This window comes from Abramis brama (assembly GCF_963993115.1).
Source record: "Abramis brama genome assembly, chromosome: 1".
In the NCBI taxonomy this organism is placed as follows: Eukaryota; Metazoa; Chordata; class Actinopteri; order Cypriniformes; family Leuciscidae; genus Abramis; species Abramis brama.
The window spans coordinates 78,280,664-78,297,315 of record NC_139963.1 but is presented as its reverse complement, the minus strand read 5'-3'; the positions used below and the strand labels follow the sequence as shown (position 1 = coordinate 78,297,315).

General features: G+C 39.7%; 1 protein-coding gene across 1 annotated transcript in view; it reads left to right on the top strand.

Moving 5' to 3' along the window:
* The window catches only part of LOC311088230 (uncharacterized protein), an 86,061-nt gene extending 71,461 nt beyond the window's left edge, over window positions 1-14,600 (top strand). The window contains exon 3 of the mRNA XM_084122084.1: window positions 14,430-14,600. Coding sequence (XP_083978210.1) covers window positions 14,430-14,457 — 28 coding nt within the window. The 3' untranslated portion in view covers window positions 14,458-14,600. The remainder of the gene's footprint in view (window positions 1-14,429) is intronic.
* The last annotated feature ends 2,052 nt before the right edge of the window (window positions 14,601-16,652 follow it).

The following is a 16,652-nucleotide window of genomic DNA, read 5'->3' as shown; positions in this document are numbered from 1 at the left end:
CACTGGCTCCCTATTAAACACTGCATACATTTTTTAATATTGCTGATTACTTACAAAGCACTAAATGGTTTAGCTCCGCAGTGCTTGAGCGAGCTCTTAACGCATTATAGTCCTTCACGTCTATTGCGATCTCAAAACTCCGGCCAGTTGATAATACCTAGAATATCAAAATCGACTGCTGGCGGCAGATCCTTCTCCTATTTAGCACCAAAACTCTGGAACAGCCTTCCTAACAGCAGACACACTCTGTCAGTTCAAAGCTAGACTAAAGACACATCTCTTTGACCTAGCATTCACATAACACATTATAGACTTCTATAATTCAATGTTAGGCTGCATAGATTAGATCAGCCGGAACCGGGAACACTTCCCATAAATCCTGATGTACTTAGTACTAGGGCTGTCACTTTACGTTTGAAAATCGATTGCACAATCGATCGGACCAACAATACAATACAATCGCCTACATAGGTGAATTTGTTTGACATTTCTAATGGTAAACACAGCCATGTTGAAGCCTGCATAATGTTCTTCACTGATGTTATGGCAGTCCACTCTGCTTATTGTTTTTGGAGAATGTTGCACTCCTGTTTGTCATTGTGCACAAAACTTCACGCCAATAAATCATCAGGAATATTGCTGAGTTGTGCGCGTCTCCAGCGCCCTCGTTACGTTCGTCCTAATGCCTGTTAGTTGTCTGTGGATTTGCCTATATTCGGCATTGAAAATAGAAACGTCTTTAGACATGCAAAATCGATTTTACAATCGATTCAATGAACACGTATGCAGGGTTCCAGACTGCAATCAATTTTTGGAGAATGTGCGAGTTAAAATTTTATGTTGCATTTGTGCGAGTGCATGGTCATGTACTACTCAGTTAAATTCACGCATGAATTTTCCTGCATTGAACTTGTTTTAGCACCCACCACAGTGAATTGTTGTCCCGCCAAAGTCTTATTTGATCGGTGAGTAATGTAGATGAACTGCTGCATTTGTGACAGGGCGCGTGTTTAACTGAAAGAACGAGCGGAGAGAGAGAGAGAGAGACCAGGTCGTGCGCACTCTCTCTTCAGAGCCAGGCGGAAGTGTAAACAAGACTTCACCGCCTCCAAACTAAGCGCTGTCTTGCTCTCTCTCCCGCACGCACATATTCATCAAAATAAATCGTCACAGTGGTAAAAGGTCGGAAGAGTTTCCGTGGAGCATTCAGAGATTTTTTTTTTTCCCTTAATTACCGCTGGGTGTGAATTGTGCTAAATAAACTGCCTTATCTTCTCTGAAAAGCGTTTCGGACATTCAGCTGACATAAAACAAGTCAAGTCAAGTCAAGTTTATTTATATAGCGCTTTTCACAACATAAGTTGTATCAAAGCAGCTTCACAGTAATAAATTAAAACAATACAGCAATGTTTGTTTCTAGTGGAATGTCCACGTTTGGTAATGCTGATCAATAGTATCATTGATTGATTAATTAAATTAAATATCCCCAAATATCCCCAACTGAGCGAGCCAAAGGCAACAAACTCCTTTGGGGTCAAGCAAAACGTTACCGGACCAACTCATCGTTTTAATCATACACTCGATTTAATTATATCACATGGAACCGATACAACCGATATAGATATCATTCCACAAAGTGACGATGTCACTGACCATTACATGGTAACTTGCATATTACGTACTCCTGTAGTATATCATGCTGCGCCGCGTTATCGATTAGGCAGAACAATCCTTCCATCCACCATAGATAATTTTTCAAATAGCTTACCTGATCTGTCTCAGCTGCTGAGTGAACCCAAACAAACAGATGAACTTGAGGAATTAACAAGCACTATGAGCACCATTCTCTCTGGAACATTGGATTATGTTGCACCCATTAGATTAAAAAAGTAGGGGTGGGAAAAAAAATCGATATTGCAATATATTGTTGTGCTCTCTGTCGCAATAAATAATCGATACACTAACGCCCAATATCGATATTTTATTACAACACAAAATGATTAATTTACCCGTTGTCAGTGTCACTGTCACTACCCAATATCTACCATTCTGTTTGCGGGGGGCGCTGTTCGAGTAAATAGGGGTAAAGTGGCGCAAACAGCGGCCGGTTAAGAACACAAGTTAACTAACAACAACAGAGAATTGCAGAAAAAAAGAGAAGCGAGAAGAATGGCGGAAAACAATAAAAAACGAATCAAAGACCCACCCGCTAGTTTCCACTCTAAAGTGTGGAGACACTTCGGGTTTTACGAGACAGTCGATGGAAAGGCACTGGATAAAGACTATGCAATCTGCAAAAACTGCTTTGCAAAGATAAAATATAACAGCAACACTACGAATCTGCAAATGCACCTCGTTCGCTATCATGGTGAACTACTCTCAGGTGATATAATGTTCATGTTGTTTTGTAATGTTCATGCACTTTTATCTGTCTAGATGTACAGTGTTTACATTTAAGACCAAGAGGCAGTGAGTTATTATGCAAATGCATATTTCTTTGCACAATGTTGGAAATGTTGGCATTAATAAATGCATAAAATTTCCTTATTTCCTTATTCCTTCTTTTTCTTTTCAGTCACATATATCGTGATATATCGTTGATGAAATTTCTTCCAATATATTGAATATCGTAGATATCGCGAATCGTGATATTATCATATCGTGGACCACATATCGCCACAGAATTGAATCGTGAGGTACCTGTATCGTCCCACCCCTATAAAAAAGGTCAGAGAGAAAAGTAAAGCACCATGGTACAACAATACTACGCATGTTCTAAAGAGAGAAACCCGTATTTTAGAGCGTAAATGGAAAAAAAAACTAACTTAGAGGTCTTTAGAATCGCATGGAAAGACAGTATGTCATGTTATAAAAAGGCCCTAAAAGTAGCCAGGGCTGAGCATCTCCGCAAACTAATAGAAAACAACCAAAACAATCCTAGGTTCTTATTTAACACCGTGGCTAGACTAACAAATAAACAGATGTCTCCTGAACAAAATATTCCGTTACAGTTTAGTAGTAATGATTTCATGAACTTCTTCACTGAGAAAATAGAAAACATCAGAACCACAATTGTAAACGTTCAATCCTCAATCGCGCCTTATAATTCAGCCTCAATTATCACCCCGCAAGAACAATTACAGTGCTTTACAACTATAGAACAAAAAGAGTTAAATAAACTTATCACTTCATCTAAAACAACAACATGTTTACTAGATTCTATACCAACTAAACTATTGAAAGAAGTGTTACCTGTAGTGGAAGAGCCTCTCCTCAATATTATTAACTCGTCTTTATCTTTAGGTTATGTTCCAAAAACATTTAAACTGGCAGTTATAAAACCTCTCATTAAGAAACCACAATTAGATCCACATAATCTAGCAAATTATAGACCCATTTCAAATCTACCTTTTATGTCTAAAATACTAGAAAAAGTTGTGTCCACTCAACTGGGCTCTTTCTTACAAGAAAATGACACCTATGAAAAGTTTCAGTCTGGGTTCAGGCCGCACCATAGCACTGAAACTGCGCTCGTTAAAATCACAAATGATTTACTTTTAGCTTCTGACCAAGGCTGTATCTCAATATTAGTTTTACTTGATCTTAGTGCTGCGTTCGATACTATAGATCATACAATACTCTTAGATCGATTACAAAATTATACTGGTGTTCAAGGACAAGCATTAAGCTGGTTTAGATCGTATTTATCTGACCGCTACCATTTTGTTTATTTAAATGGAGAAAAATCTATCATAACTCCAGTAAACTATGGAGTGCCGCAGGGATCTGTGTTAGGCCCTCTATTATTCTCAATATATATGCTGCCACTTGGAAATATTATAAGGAAACATGGAATTAGTTTCCATTGTTATGCTGATGACACTCAAATCTATATTTCATCATGGCCGGATGAAAACGCTAAATTATCCAAATTGACAGAGTGTGTTAAAGATATAAAAGATTGGATGACGCGTAATTTTCTTTTATTAAATCCAGACAAGACAGAGGTACTACTTATCGGTTCAAAAAACCGCCCACAAAACCTCTCACAATACAACTTTAACATAGTAGGATGTCCTGTTACTTCATCCTCTACAGTAAAAGACCTGGGTGTTATATTAGACTGCAACCTGTCTTTTGAAAATCATATTTCATATGTTACAAGAACAGCCTTTTTCCACCTTAGAAATATTGCTAAGCTACGTAATATGCTATCAGTTTCTGATGCAGAAAAGTTAGTTCATGCATTCATGACCTCGAGACTAGATTACTGTAATGTGTTATTAGCCGGTTGTCCTGCATCCTCAATAAACAAGCTACAGTTAGTCCAAAATGCCGCCGCTAGAGTTCTAACTAGATCAAGAAAATATGATCATATAACACCGATTTTATCATCACTGCATTGGTTACCTATAAAGTTCCGTATTAATTACAAGGTATTGCTACTGACTTATAAAGCCCTAAACGGCTTAGCTCCAGTCTATTTAACGGATCTTCTATCGCCCTATAATCCATCGCGCTCTTTAAGGTCACTAAATTCGAGGCTTTTGGTCATACCTAGGATATCCAGATCCACCAAAGGAGGGAGAGCATTTTCACATTTAGCACCAAAACTCTGGAATAGACTTCCGGATACTGTTCGTTGCTCAGACTCGCTCTCCCAGTTTAAAACTAGATTAAAGACGCATCTCTTCAGCCAGGCATTCATATAATACTTTTAATCTTACAGTTAAATTCGACCTCTAGTTCATAAACGCCAGAGGAGAACTGGCCCCCGACTGAGCCTGGGTTCTCCCAAGGTTTTTTTTTTTTTTCTCCATTAGGTCACCTGATGGAGTTTTTCGGTTCCTTGCCACTGTTGCCTTTGGCTTGCTCAGTTGGGGATATTTAATTTAATTAATCAATCAACGATACTATTGATCAGCATTACCAAACGTAGACGTTCCACTAGAAACAAACATTGATGTATTGTTTTAATTTATTACTGTGAAGCTGCTTTGATACAACCTATGTTGTGAAAAGCGCTATATAAATAAACTTGACTTGACTTGACTTACCGCATTTATGAATTTATTTTGATTTATTTGTTGCTATATAAATAAGTGTTACGATGTGGTCAGCACATGCACAAAAACGAGTACATTTTCAGTAACCAATAAACCGAAACTAAACAGCGTATCTGCGCATTGAAAGCCTGTCACTCAGAGCGCAGTTGTTACGGCAACGGACTGTCTTTGAGTGAGTCATAAACCATTCATTCAACACGTTCAAAAACGCTGATTGATTCATTAAAAGATAGTAATGAAACAAGGTTAATTATTTTTAACTTTGTGCTCCACTTTTCAAGGCTCAGCGGACCAGCAATGCATTGCATAGGTAACGCTGAAGCTTCACTTAATAGAGACATATGGCATTGATTCAATGCGTGACTCACTGAGTTTTGTTTCCCGCGACCGCGAGTTCCTTGCGCTGTGGATGCTGACCAGCGCTGTCGCTGATGCCATTCATGGTAAATACCCTTTATTTTAAACGTTAAAAGGATGACAGGACAAATATTTAACTGTCCTTGTACACGGCAACCTTTTAACGAATATGACTTGAACTCAAATACAGATGCAGGTAATCGCACGCGCTCAGTCGATCTCTCTCATTCACTGTCTGTTTAGGCTTAAGTGCAAATCCACGAAGCCTCTGTAGTCTGTACAAATCACCATGATAAAACCATGATCACCACGTCTTATTATCATTATTAACTTATTTAACATTCAATACACATGCACGAAGTTCAAAACAAGAGGGGTATATCCTTATGAATAAAGAAAACACGTGAATATCGCGGTTGCTGCGGTTACTTGAATTCCTCTGCGGTTGGCTTGTCAGTAGCGCAGTACTGCGATATTGCGGTTATCGCGACAGCCCTATACAGTAGCAAAAAGAGTGCGTGTGTTGTTTAAATTGCTGTTTATAATATTTGAGAAGAAAGTCTGTCTAGCTTTGACTAGTTCCATATTGAAAGCATGAAGGCTGTCTTTGTAGATGTTATAATGGACTACAAGTTTTGTCTTCCGCCACATGCACTCTGCTTTTCTGCCTTGTCTTTTCATATTTTGCATTGCTGTTGAGTTTCTCCAAGGTGCTTTTTGTCTGCCACTCTTCTTCCTGACTTTAACAGGAGCAATATCATCAATTACACTTTTAACTTTTGAGTTAAAAGAATCAAGGAGAAAATCAACAGAGTCTGCGGATATGCTTGGTGTTGAGGATATAGCCTTCATAAATAGTACACTAGTGTTCTCATTTAAGCATCTCTTCTTGACAGACACAGATCTAGCTTCAGTGGCAGGAGAGATCAATATATCAAAGAAAATACAGAAATGATCAGACAGCGCTACATCCTTAATAACAATCGATGAAATGTTTAGACCCTTACTGATAAGTAAATCTAGAGTGTGTCCACGATTGTGTGTGGGTCCATGTACATGCTGAGTCAGATCAAAAGTTTTTAAAACAGTTATTAACAGATATTCCAAAGACGTGTAGGCCTAATTCCCAAATGATATTTGCTTACATTGATAGATATCTTTAAAAAGAGCAGCTAGACCCCCACCTCTCTTAACAGCTCTGCAGACACTCATAAAAGTAAAGTTAGGAGGGGATGCTTCATTGAGGACTGTTGCACTGCAGCTGTCTTGTAGCCAGGTTTCATTTAGAAGCATAAAATCCAGGTTGTTTGTGGTCAATGTCGTTGACTAGAAGTGATTTATTTTTAAGTGAGCGAATGTTTAAAAGCGTTAACTTAACAGTCTTACTTGTCCCCACAGCAATCTTAGTTTGACTTGTAATAGGCACCAGATTAGTTTGGTTTGCTGTACAGCTATTGAAGGCCTTACACTTTCTATCTTGTAATAGAACAGCAATAGAGAAAGATACATGCACACTGGGTTCCCGCTTGTTCTGTAAACATTTGAGAAAGTTACTGTTATCATAGCAGGGACCCAACACATATCACTGAGAGCTGGTATCAGTTGTTTTTTTTTTTGGTTCACCTCGAGCAGATGGAGGAGGGTGTGGGCCCTGGCGTTGTGGCAGAGGCCGAAGAGCTCTCACAGGAGGGGGAGGGCGAGCTGGGCCCGCAGGCTTTGGTGGTTGCGGTGCCTGCCGTTTTTTGTTTGAAATCTAGGGGCTCGCAGCAAAAGAGTGGGATAGTTTGGTTCCAGCATACACCAGTTCTTCCATTTTCTGTGAGAAGCACAGAAGTGGAGATGCTGGAGAGAGGGATAAAGTGTCTGGTGAAAGGGGCTGTTGCTCTGGTGTTATCGGAGGCTGTAATATGCTGACCTGGCTTCCCTGGCTGTTTTCCAGGAAGTCGTCCTTGGGTGCTGAATCTTGGAGCAGAGAGATATCAATTAGATATTGTCCTTTAGCACTCTTGAACCAAGTTTGTTTGGGTGGTGGCCATCCTGTTGAAACCGTTGTCTCTGACTCCAGAAAAGATTGAAATTGTCAATGAAGTTCACTCCTTTTATATTGCAGGTTTCTTGCAGCCATGTATTAAGCCCAAGCAACTGTGAAAACCTGTTTATTCCTCTTGCTGGAAGTGGTCCACTGATGAATGTTTGAACTTTCAGTCTTTTAAGTGTTTCAAAAAGTTCATTGAAATCCTTCTTAAGGAGTTCTAACTGCTCCTTATGAATGTCATTCTTCCCCACATGAATGATGAGTCGATTTGCAGTCTTATGTTTCATCAGAATGTTCTGAAGTTCCCTGTTTATATCAGAAGTTGTTGCTTGTGGAAGGCAGCACGTAGTTGTATCCCTGCTGCTAATGTTTCTGATTATGGAGTCCCCCACTATCAGAGTCCTGGGCTCGTCAGCGCTCTGAGCTGAGTGCCGCTGTCTGCTCGACCTTGAGCGCCAGTTAGCATCAGTCTTAGCTACTGGCTGATTCAGTCTGAGCTACTGGCTGATTCAGTCTGTGTTTGATCACATTCATCACGTTTGGGGATTCATTAGTACTTCAAATCTGTTCTCAAGATGTATAGGCGGTGGTAGGAGACCAGTGTTTTCAATCCTTGTCAGAGTCGAATCTGGGGTAAAGGATGCTACTGCGGCAATATGTGATGCTCGTGACAATCTGATGTCTCGAGTGCCTTTGGGTCTCGCTCCGTTTGTGTCATCGATTTGTAAGTCGATCGGCTTGTTTCTCTACCTGTCGAGGAGCACTAGTTTCATGGGACTCACCGGCTATATGCTGAGGATGTCCATGACGAAGCTCTGTTGTGTGTTCTGTCTGGTTTGGTGGTCCCTTAAGTAACTTTGTTTCAAGAACTGCAATCCTTTGTAAAAGTCTGTGGCAGTTAGTGCAGCAAGTAGATTCTTGAACCAGAAGAGGCATTTTCTCTCTTATCCTTATGAATGTAGGCAGTTGTGTTTTCCTTTCCCCGGAATGTAAGCTGGTCGGGTGAAAGAATTCTGCGTTTTTGTAGTAATCCAAATTTTGTCGTTTGAGCACTGTGCTGTTTGCTGAAGTTAAAATTAGGTGATAAAAGGAGATAAAATATAAAAGTATAGAAGATGAAATATAAAAGCGAGAGCAGTGCGCGGAGCAGTAAGCAAGAGCGTCCGAACAGTAGCTGAGCAGAAAGTCAAAAAAAGCTTAGCGCAGTTTCGTTCCGCTTGTTGGGCAACACTGTGGTGTCAGCACGACTGCTAACAAAATTTTGGTCGCACCAAATCGTTCGGTTTGTAATGCGTACTGAACCGAAAGCCTCATACCGAACGATTCAGTATGAATACGTGTATCGTTACACCCCTAGCCTGGACACGACGACAACGCAATCCTGAAGTGTCAACTAGTCTCTCCCCTGTGAAGGCCTCCCTCCCCTCCCTTTACCTCTGTATAGATTAAACGTTTCTGTATTAAATTTCTAAATTCTGTATTACAAATTTTGTAAAAATCTGTATCTGTATTACAAATTACAAATTCTGTATTACAAATTTTAAGGCCAGACAAGTAGTATGTTGAGGGTTGATTTGTAGGGAAGGACTACACGCCTGCGCACATATTCAAATGCACATACCTATAGACTGAACTCGTAATACGCATGTGCACACCATCAGTGTTCTCACGGGTTCGCATTTTTAAAGTTTGCGCAGAAAGAAATGAAGAGTTTTCTGTTAAAACGATGTTGTGTTAGCGGCCCCTAAGTTAATAACTAATGATCGTTGCGATGGAAGTGAATCAATAAAAACTAACTTTAGCTGGAAAATAACTTTATTCTAGAGCTGCTATAAAGCCAAAACAATCTCTGTTACTTTAATTTCCTATTATCACTGTAAAGCCACTTTGGAACAATCTACATTGTTTAAAGGGCTATATAAATGAAGATGACTTGACTTGACAAAATTACTCAAGTAACCACACACCGACACATTGCAGCTATTGAGCCTTCATCAGGGTGTGGGTAGCAAACACACTCAGAGTCCTTTTAAGCAGCAATTAGTTAGTCATGTGACAATCACCTGGTTACATAATATAGAATAGTCAAAAATCACAATAGAGAAGAAATTATTAGATAAATAGCGAAGACATATCTCAAACTGACATATTTCGACATATTTCTAACTGACTATATGAAAAAGGAGGTAGATAATGGAAACTTCTGGGGCATGGTCATGTTAGATTTACCAAAAGCCTTTGATACATTCGACCATTGTGTTTTAAGTCAAGTCAAGTCACCTTCATTTATATAGCGCTCTCAACAGTATGGATTGTTTCAAAGCAGCTTTACAGTGATAATAGAAATTAGTGTAACAGTGAAGTTGCGAAGATCATTAGTCATTAACTTAGGGGCCGCTAACACGGCACCGTTCTAACAGAAAACCCTTAACACGCTCCGGCCGCCCATCCACACAAAAAGTGCCTGGTGTCTCAAGAACGCACTCCTGAAATTGGTTTGAAGGAGCAAACGATTATCCATTTTCTCTGCGCAAACCTCAAAAATGCAGATGCCGCACACATGCGCATCACGTGTTTGGTTGATAGGTATGCGCGCAAATATATGCGCAGCCATGCAGTCTTTCACAAATCAACCCTCAACAAACTACTTGTAAGGCCTTAAATTTATAATTCAGAAATTGTCACGTCTGCGTAGCCATGCAAACCAGAATTATCCCAACAATGTTTTATCTGTATAGAGGTAAAGGGAAGGAGGCCTTCACAGGGGAGAGACTACTTGACACTTCAGGACTGCGTTGTCATCGTGTCCTGGCGCTGGTCCTTCATCAGATCTGGATACAGCCTGGATCCGGCGGACAGCGGTAAACCTCGGGATAAACAGAGAGACTAATATTAGCGTATACGCCATCCTTTTTATGATGTACCAAGTAGGGCTGAACGATATTCTGTTTTAACATAGACATTGCGATGTGCGAATGAGCGATAGTCACATCGCCGGAACATGCGATGTGAAGGGTAGTAGCACCCATTGTGTATTGAGAGAACGGTAGCACCAGGGTAGCACACAGTAAACCCGAGTTTGTTGTATGGCTTTTTGCTGGGGTGTTCCGCATGCTTGCACAGTGATTGGTTCGCTGTGCCGCAGCTCACCACGCTCACAGCCAACATTCACTGGCATCCTATAGCTAAAAATGGGCGACAAAGAGGATCCGCCGCAAAAATAAAAAAAATTATTTCGTACCAAAAAGAAAGTCAAAATCAGCTATTTGGGACTATTTTGTCTACAAAAAGGAGGATGTTGACCAAAAAGAGGTACTTTGCTGAAGTGTTATAAAGTTGTGGATGGTTGTCTTTTTTAAAAAGTATTTTATTTTTCGTATTCGCATTTATGGGGAAAAAACAATGTTACGTGACAGTTCTCCATTACGGACGCGACCGTTATGAAAGCGGCACTGACTGCTTTAAAACTTTCACAGAGACCTCAAACAGAAAGCACAAAGCCTTTCTTTAAAGCGAATTTCGTTTTGTATTAATTGTATCTTAATTTTAATCAGTGTTTCATTATCCAATTTCCTGGATTAAATAAATAAAAAGTAAATATAGCAGACATAATCACGACACGGCGGGCGCCAGCGCCTGAATCCATGAACCGAAACTCAGCATATAAGGTAGCCTACTCGTCTCACACACCTAAAAAAAATATATAAATATATCTATTATCTACAGAAATCTCTACTTTTAAATAGAACCATTCAAAACAAAAATAATGTAATCCGTATGAAAAGTGCATTTCTCTCCCACGCGATCACTACTGCGAAGATGAAGATCGTCAACTTCATCTTTACAGAAAACACTTGTTTACATCCTTAAAAATATTCTTGTTTGCCGTAACCCGACCGACCCTGTCAATTTAGTACCGACCCAATTATTTATTTTTTTCCCTTTTAGTCCGACCGACTTGCCGGTTGTAAACTTGCGTTAAGACCTACCGATTTTTTTTTAACTCTTCAAACTACTAAAACGAATGCAATAAAATAATATTAGTTATTAAGTATTGTGAATATAAATTGCTTAGACCTACATACAAACATAAGCTACGTTCTTTCTTTTAAATAAAAACTCGTGGCGCGTCATTATGTTTACACCATTGGTTTAAGCATGTCACACTACGGCCTGCAGGCTAAGATCGCTTCGTTTCATTCACTGTCAATGGTTCGCGCTTGGTAATAATGGCTGCGGCTTTACTCTAAAGATTATTTCATTTTTATATGTTGTTGAATATGGTTTATTAAAAAATAAACATGTGAGAGCGTGTTATAGGCTATATGTCATGTTTTAGTCAGATATGACGACGCTACTGCAACACGCATCGCCGCAGATGAGAAGCTGAGCATCAACGTGCTATCGCAAATCAAAGTGAAAGTAAGTCGCAGACGCTTAACACACGATCATCTTCATTAAATGTAAAGAAACGAAATGATCTTACCAGGGCTGTTTCTGCTTTCTCTTATTGCGGGCTTTGATTCAGAAATTTTAGCTGTTGATCAATAAAATAATGTATCTCATAACTGTTGCTTTCGGTGACGTGCACTCCATTAAATCTGCATATAGCGGGAATTGAAGATCGGTTATATCCGCAAAAAAACAACAACACACATTTAGCCTATGTAACCAGGTGTAAATGGAATCGTTTTGATAAATCAGATTGCAATCCGATCTGAGAAAACGCAAAGTGGCCTGGTGTAAACAGCCCCTAGACATCGGTGAAAAATGTTCTCTCCAATACCCCTTTATATATATATTTTTTTATATATATAAAAATATAGACCTACCTACCGACCCTTTTTTTCTTTTTTTTGCTGTTACTGCAAACCAAAATATTTTTAAGGATGGCCTTATTAATAAACAATTAAAATGTCTCATTGTAATATTTTACATATTCATAATCATTACTTTTGCTGGTTCTTTGTGACAGCTTTTAAGTGCCGTTTACATGAACGCGTCACTGCATCAGCACCGAAAACATAGAGACACTCTTTTTTTCGAATTCTGACGTATATGTTCTAATTTTGGAATAAAATATTAAGTGGCCTTTTTGTCACTTGTAATGAAGCTTGCTTAGTGAAATTATTAATATCATGGAATGGTAGGCTAATTATTGACTTTAGCCTGGATTGATGGCACGCAATATCGCGATATATATCGTTGGGAAAAAAATATCGCAATGTAATTTTTTTTCCAATATCGTGCAGCCCTAGTACCAAGTACATCAGGATTTATGGGAAGTGTTCCCGGTCCTTATTCATTAAAGTGACTGAGACTTAATATTTAGTTGCAAATTCTTTGCTTGCAATAACTGCATCAAGCCTGTGACCCATTGACATTGCCAAACTTCTGCATTCTTGTTTTGTAATGCTTTTCCAGGCTTTCACCGCAGCCTTTTTCAGTTGTTGTTTGTTTTGGGGGGTTACTCCCTTCAGTCTCTTTTTTAGCAGGTAAAATGCATGCTCTATAGGGTTTAAGTCTGGAGATTGACTTGGCCAGTCTAAAACTTTCCACTTCTTGCCCCTGATGAACTCCTTTGTTGTTTTGGCACTGTGTTTTGGGTCATTATCTTGCTGCATGATGAAAGATCTCCCAATCAGTTTGGTTGCATCTTTCTGTAAATTGGCAGACAAAATGTGTCTGTACAGTTCATTTTGCTGCTGCCATCATGTTACATCATCAGTGAAGATTAATGAGCCCGTCCCAGAAGAAGCCATGCAATCCCAAGCCATGACATTACCTCCACCGTGTTTCACAGATGAGCTTGTGTGTTTGGGGTCATGAGCAGATCTTTTTTTTTCTCTCCAAACTTTAGCCTTTCCATCACTTTGGTAAAGGTTCATCTTTGTCTCATCAGTCCATACAACTTTGCCCCAGAATGTTTGAGGCTTGTCTGTACTTTTTGGCAAATTCCAGCCTGGCCTTCATATTCTTCTTGCTAATGAAATGTTTGCATCTTCTGGTGTAGCCTCTGTACTTTTGTTCATGAAGTCTTCTGCGAACAGTAGATTGTGATACCTTCACTCCTGCCCTCTGGAGGTTGTTGCTGATGTCACTAACAGTTGTTTTAGGGTCTTTCTTTACAGCTCTCACAATGTTTCTGTTGTCAACTGCTGATGTTTTCCTTGGTAAACCCTTTCAAGGTCTGATACTTAGTATACCAGTGGTTTCTTTCTTCCTCAGGACATTCCAAATGGTTGTACTGGCTATGGCCAATGTTTGTGCAATGGCTCTGATTGATATTCCATTTTATCTTAGCTTATCTTATCTTATCTTACCCATAGACAGCTCTCTGGTTTTCATGTTGGTTACTCGTCTAACTATAAATGCAGTCTGCACAGACAAAGCCAAAATCTGAAACTGAGCGCAGACATTCAGTGCTTTTTATTGTTTGAATAATCAATGTAATAGGACACACCAGGGCAACAAAACACACCTGCCAATCACATGTTCCAATACTTTTGGTCACATGAGCAATGGGTGGGTTCAAACAAAAGGTTATATCTTCTAAGTTGTGTATGTAAATATCTGGAAATAAAAGCTGAAATGTTGATCTCTTCCCTCATATTCATCTTTTGATGTCAAACCCAAATATTTTCAGTCTACAGAAGAATGAAATGAATTGCCACTGTTCCAATACTTTTGGAGGGGACTGTATATCTCCAGATAATAATAGGCAGATGCAAATTATCAATTCGACGCCATTCACTTGCCTTTTGATGCCACCTTTTCCACCTCTTCACAATCATGGAAATTGACATATCAATTTATAAAAAGGCATCAATTATCATAATATTTTATAGCTCATGTCTACTTTCTACCATTACATCAGGGCTGACTTTCATGTCCTTTCACTTTATATTTCTCTCGGTTAATTATTTTGATGTACTGAAAATTTTATTTAATATTTTTTTCTTTCATGTCAGACCTGATGGAAGTGAAGGAGGAGAGTGAAGAACTGAGTGAAGTGAAGGAGGAGAGTGAAGAACTGATGGAAGTGAAGGAGGAGAGTGAAGAACTGAGTGAAGTGAAGGAGGAGAGTGAAGAACTGAGTGAAGTGAAGGAGGAGAGTGAAGAACTGAGTGAAGTGAAGGAGGAGAGTGAAGAACTGATGGAAGTGAAGGAGGAGAGTGAAGAACTGAGTGAAGTAAAGGAGGAGAGTGAAGAACTGACATTTTTAAAGGAAAGAAGAGCCAAGAAATCTTTTACCTGCACTCAGTGTGGAAAGAGTTTCACAGCCAAACAAAATCTTGAGATTCACATGAGGATCCACACCGGAGAGAAGCCGTTCTCATGTGATCAATGTGGGAAGAGTTTCAGTCGATCATCATGCCTTAATGTTCACATGAGGATCCACACCGGAGAGAAGCCGTTCTCATGTGATCAATGTGGGAAGAGTTTCAGTCGATCATCATGCCTTATTGTTCACATGAGGATCCACACCGGAGAAAAGCCGTTCTCATGTGATCACTGCGGCAAAACATTTCTTAGTGCATCAGTCCTGAAGACACACCTGACAGTTCATATGAAGGAGAAGCCACATTCATGTTTTGTGTGTGGAAAGAATTTTTCACTTCTGCTGTATTTACACGCACATCAGAAAATTCACACTGGTGTAAGAGAGTACATGTGCTTTGAGTGTGAGAAGACTTTCACTACAGCGGACAGTTTAAAACGGCACCAGAGAATTCACACTGGAGAAAAACCTTACAAGTGTTCACACTGCGACAAGAGATTCAGTCAGCCATCAAATCTGAACAGACATGAGATGATCCACACTAAAGTACAACCTTACAAGTGTTCACACTGCGACAAGAGATTCAGTCAGCCAGTACATCTGAAAACACATGAGATGATCCACACTGGAGAAAAACCTTACAAGTGTTCACACTGCTACAAGAGATTCAGTCAGCCAGTACATCTGAAAACACATGAGATGATCCACACTGGAGAAAAACCTTACAAGTGTTCACACTGTGACAAGAGATTCAGTCTGCCATCAACTCTGAAAACACATGAGATGATCCACACTGGAGAAAAACCTTACAAGTGTTCACACTGTGACAAGAGATTCAGTCTGCCATCAACTCTGAAAACACATGAGATGATCCACACTGGAGAAAAACCTTACAAGTGTTCACACTGCGACAAGAGATTCAGTCAGCTATCAAATCTGAAAACACATGAGATGATCCACACTAAAGTACAACCTTACAAGTGTTCACACTGTGACAAGAGATTCAGTCAGCCAGTACAGCTGGAAACACATGAGATGATCCACACTGGAGAAAAACCTTACAAGTGTTCACACTGCGACAAGAGATTCAATCAGCCATCAACTCTGAAAACACATGAGAGGATCCACACTGGAGAAAAACCTTACAAGTGTTCACACTGCGACAAGAGATTCAATCAGCCATCAACTCTGAAAACACATGAGAGGATCCACACTGGAGTACAACCTTACAAGTGTTCACACTGCGACAAGAGATTCAGTCTGTTAGGAAATCTGAAAACACATGAGATGATCCACACTGGAGAACAACCTTACAAGTGTTCACACTGTGACAAGAGATTCAGTCAGTCATCATCTCTGAAAACACATGAGATGATCCACACTGGAGAACAACCTTACAAGTGTTCACACTGTGACAAGAGATTCAGTCTGTTAGGAAATCTGAAAACACATGAGATGATCCACACTGGAGAACAACCTTACAGGTGTTCACACTGTGACAAGAGATTCAGTCAGCCATCAACTCTGAAAACACATGAGAGGATCCACACTGGAGAGAAACCTTTCAAGTGTTCACACTGTGACAAGAGATTCAGTCAGTCATCATCTCTGAAAACACATGAGAAGATCCACACTGGAGAACAACCTTACAAGTGTTTACACTGTGACAAGAGATTCAGTCAATCAGCATATCTGAAAACACATGAGAAGATCCACACTGGAGAACAACCTTACAAGTGTTTACACTGTGACAAGAGATTCAGTCAGCCATCAAATCTGAAAACACATGAGAGGATCCACACTGGAAAGAAGCTGTACGCGTGTAATCAGTGCCGGTCTAGTTTCTCTATTAAAAGTCACCTGAATCTACACATGAAGATCCATGCAGTGGAGAAACCACTTAAACACAGTC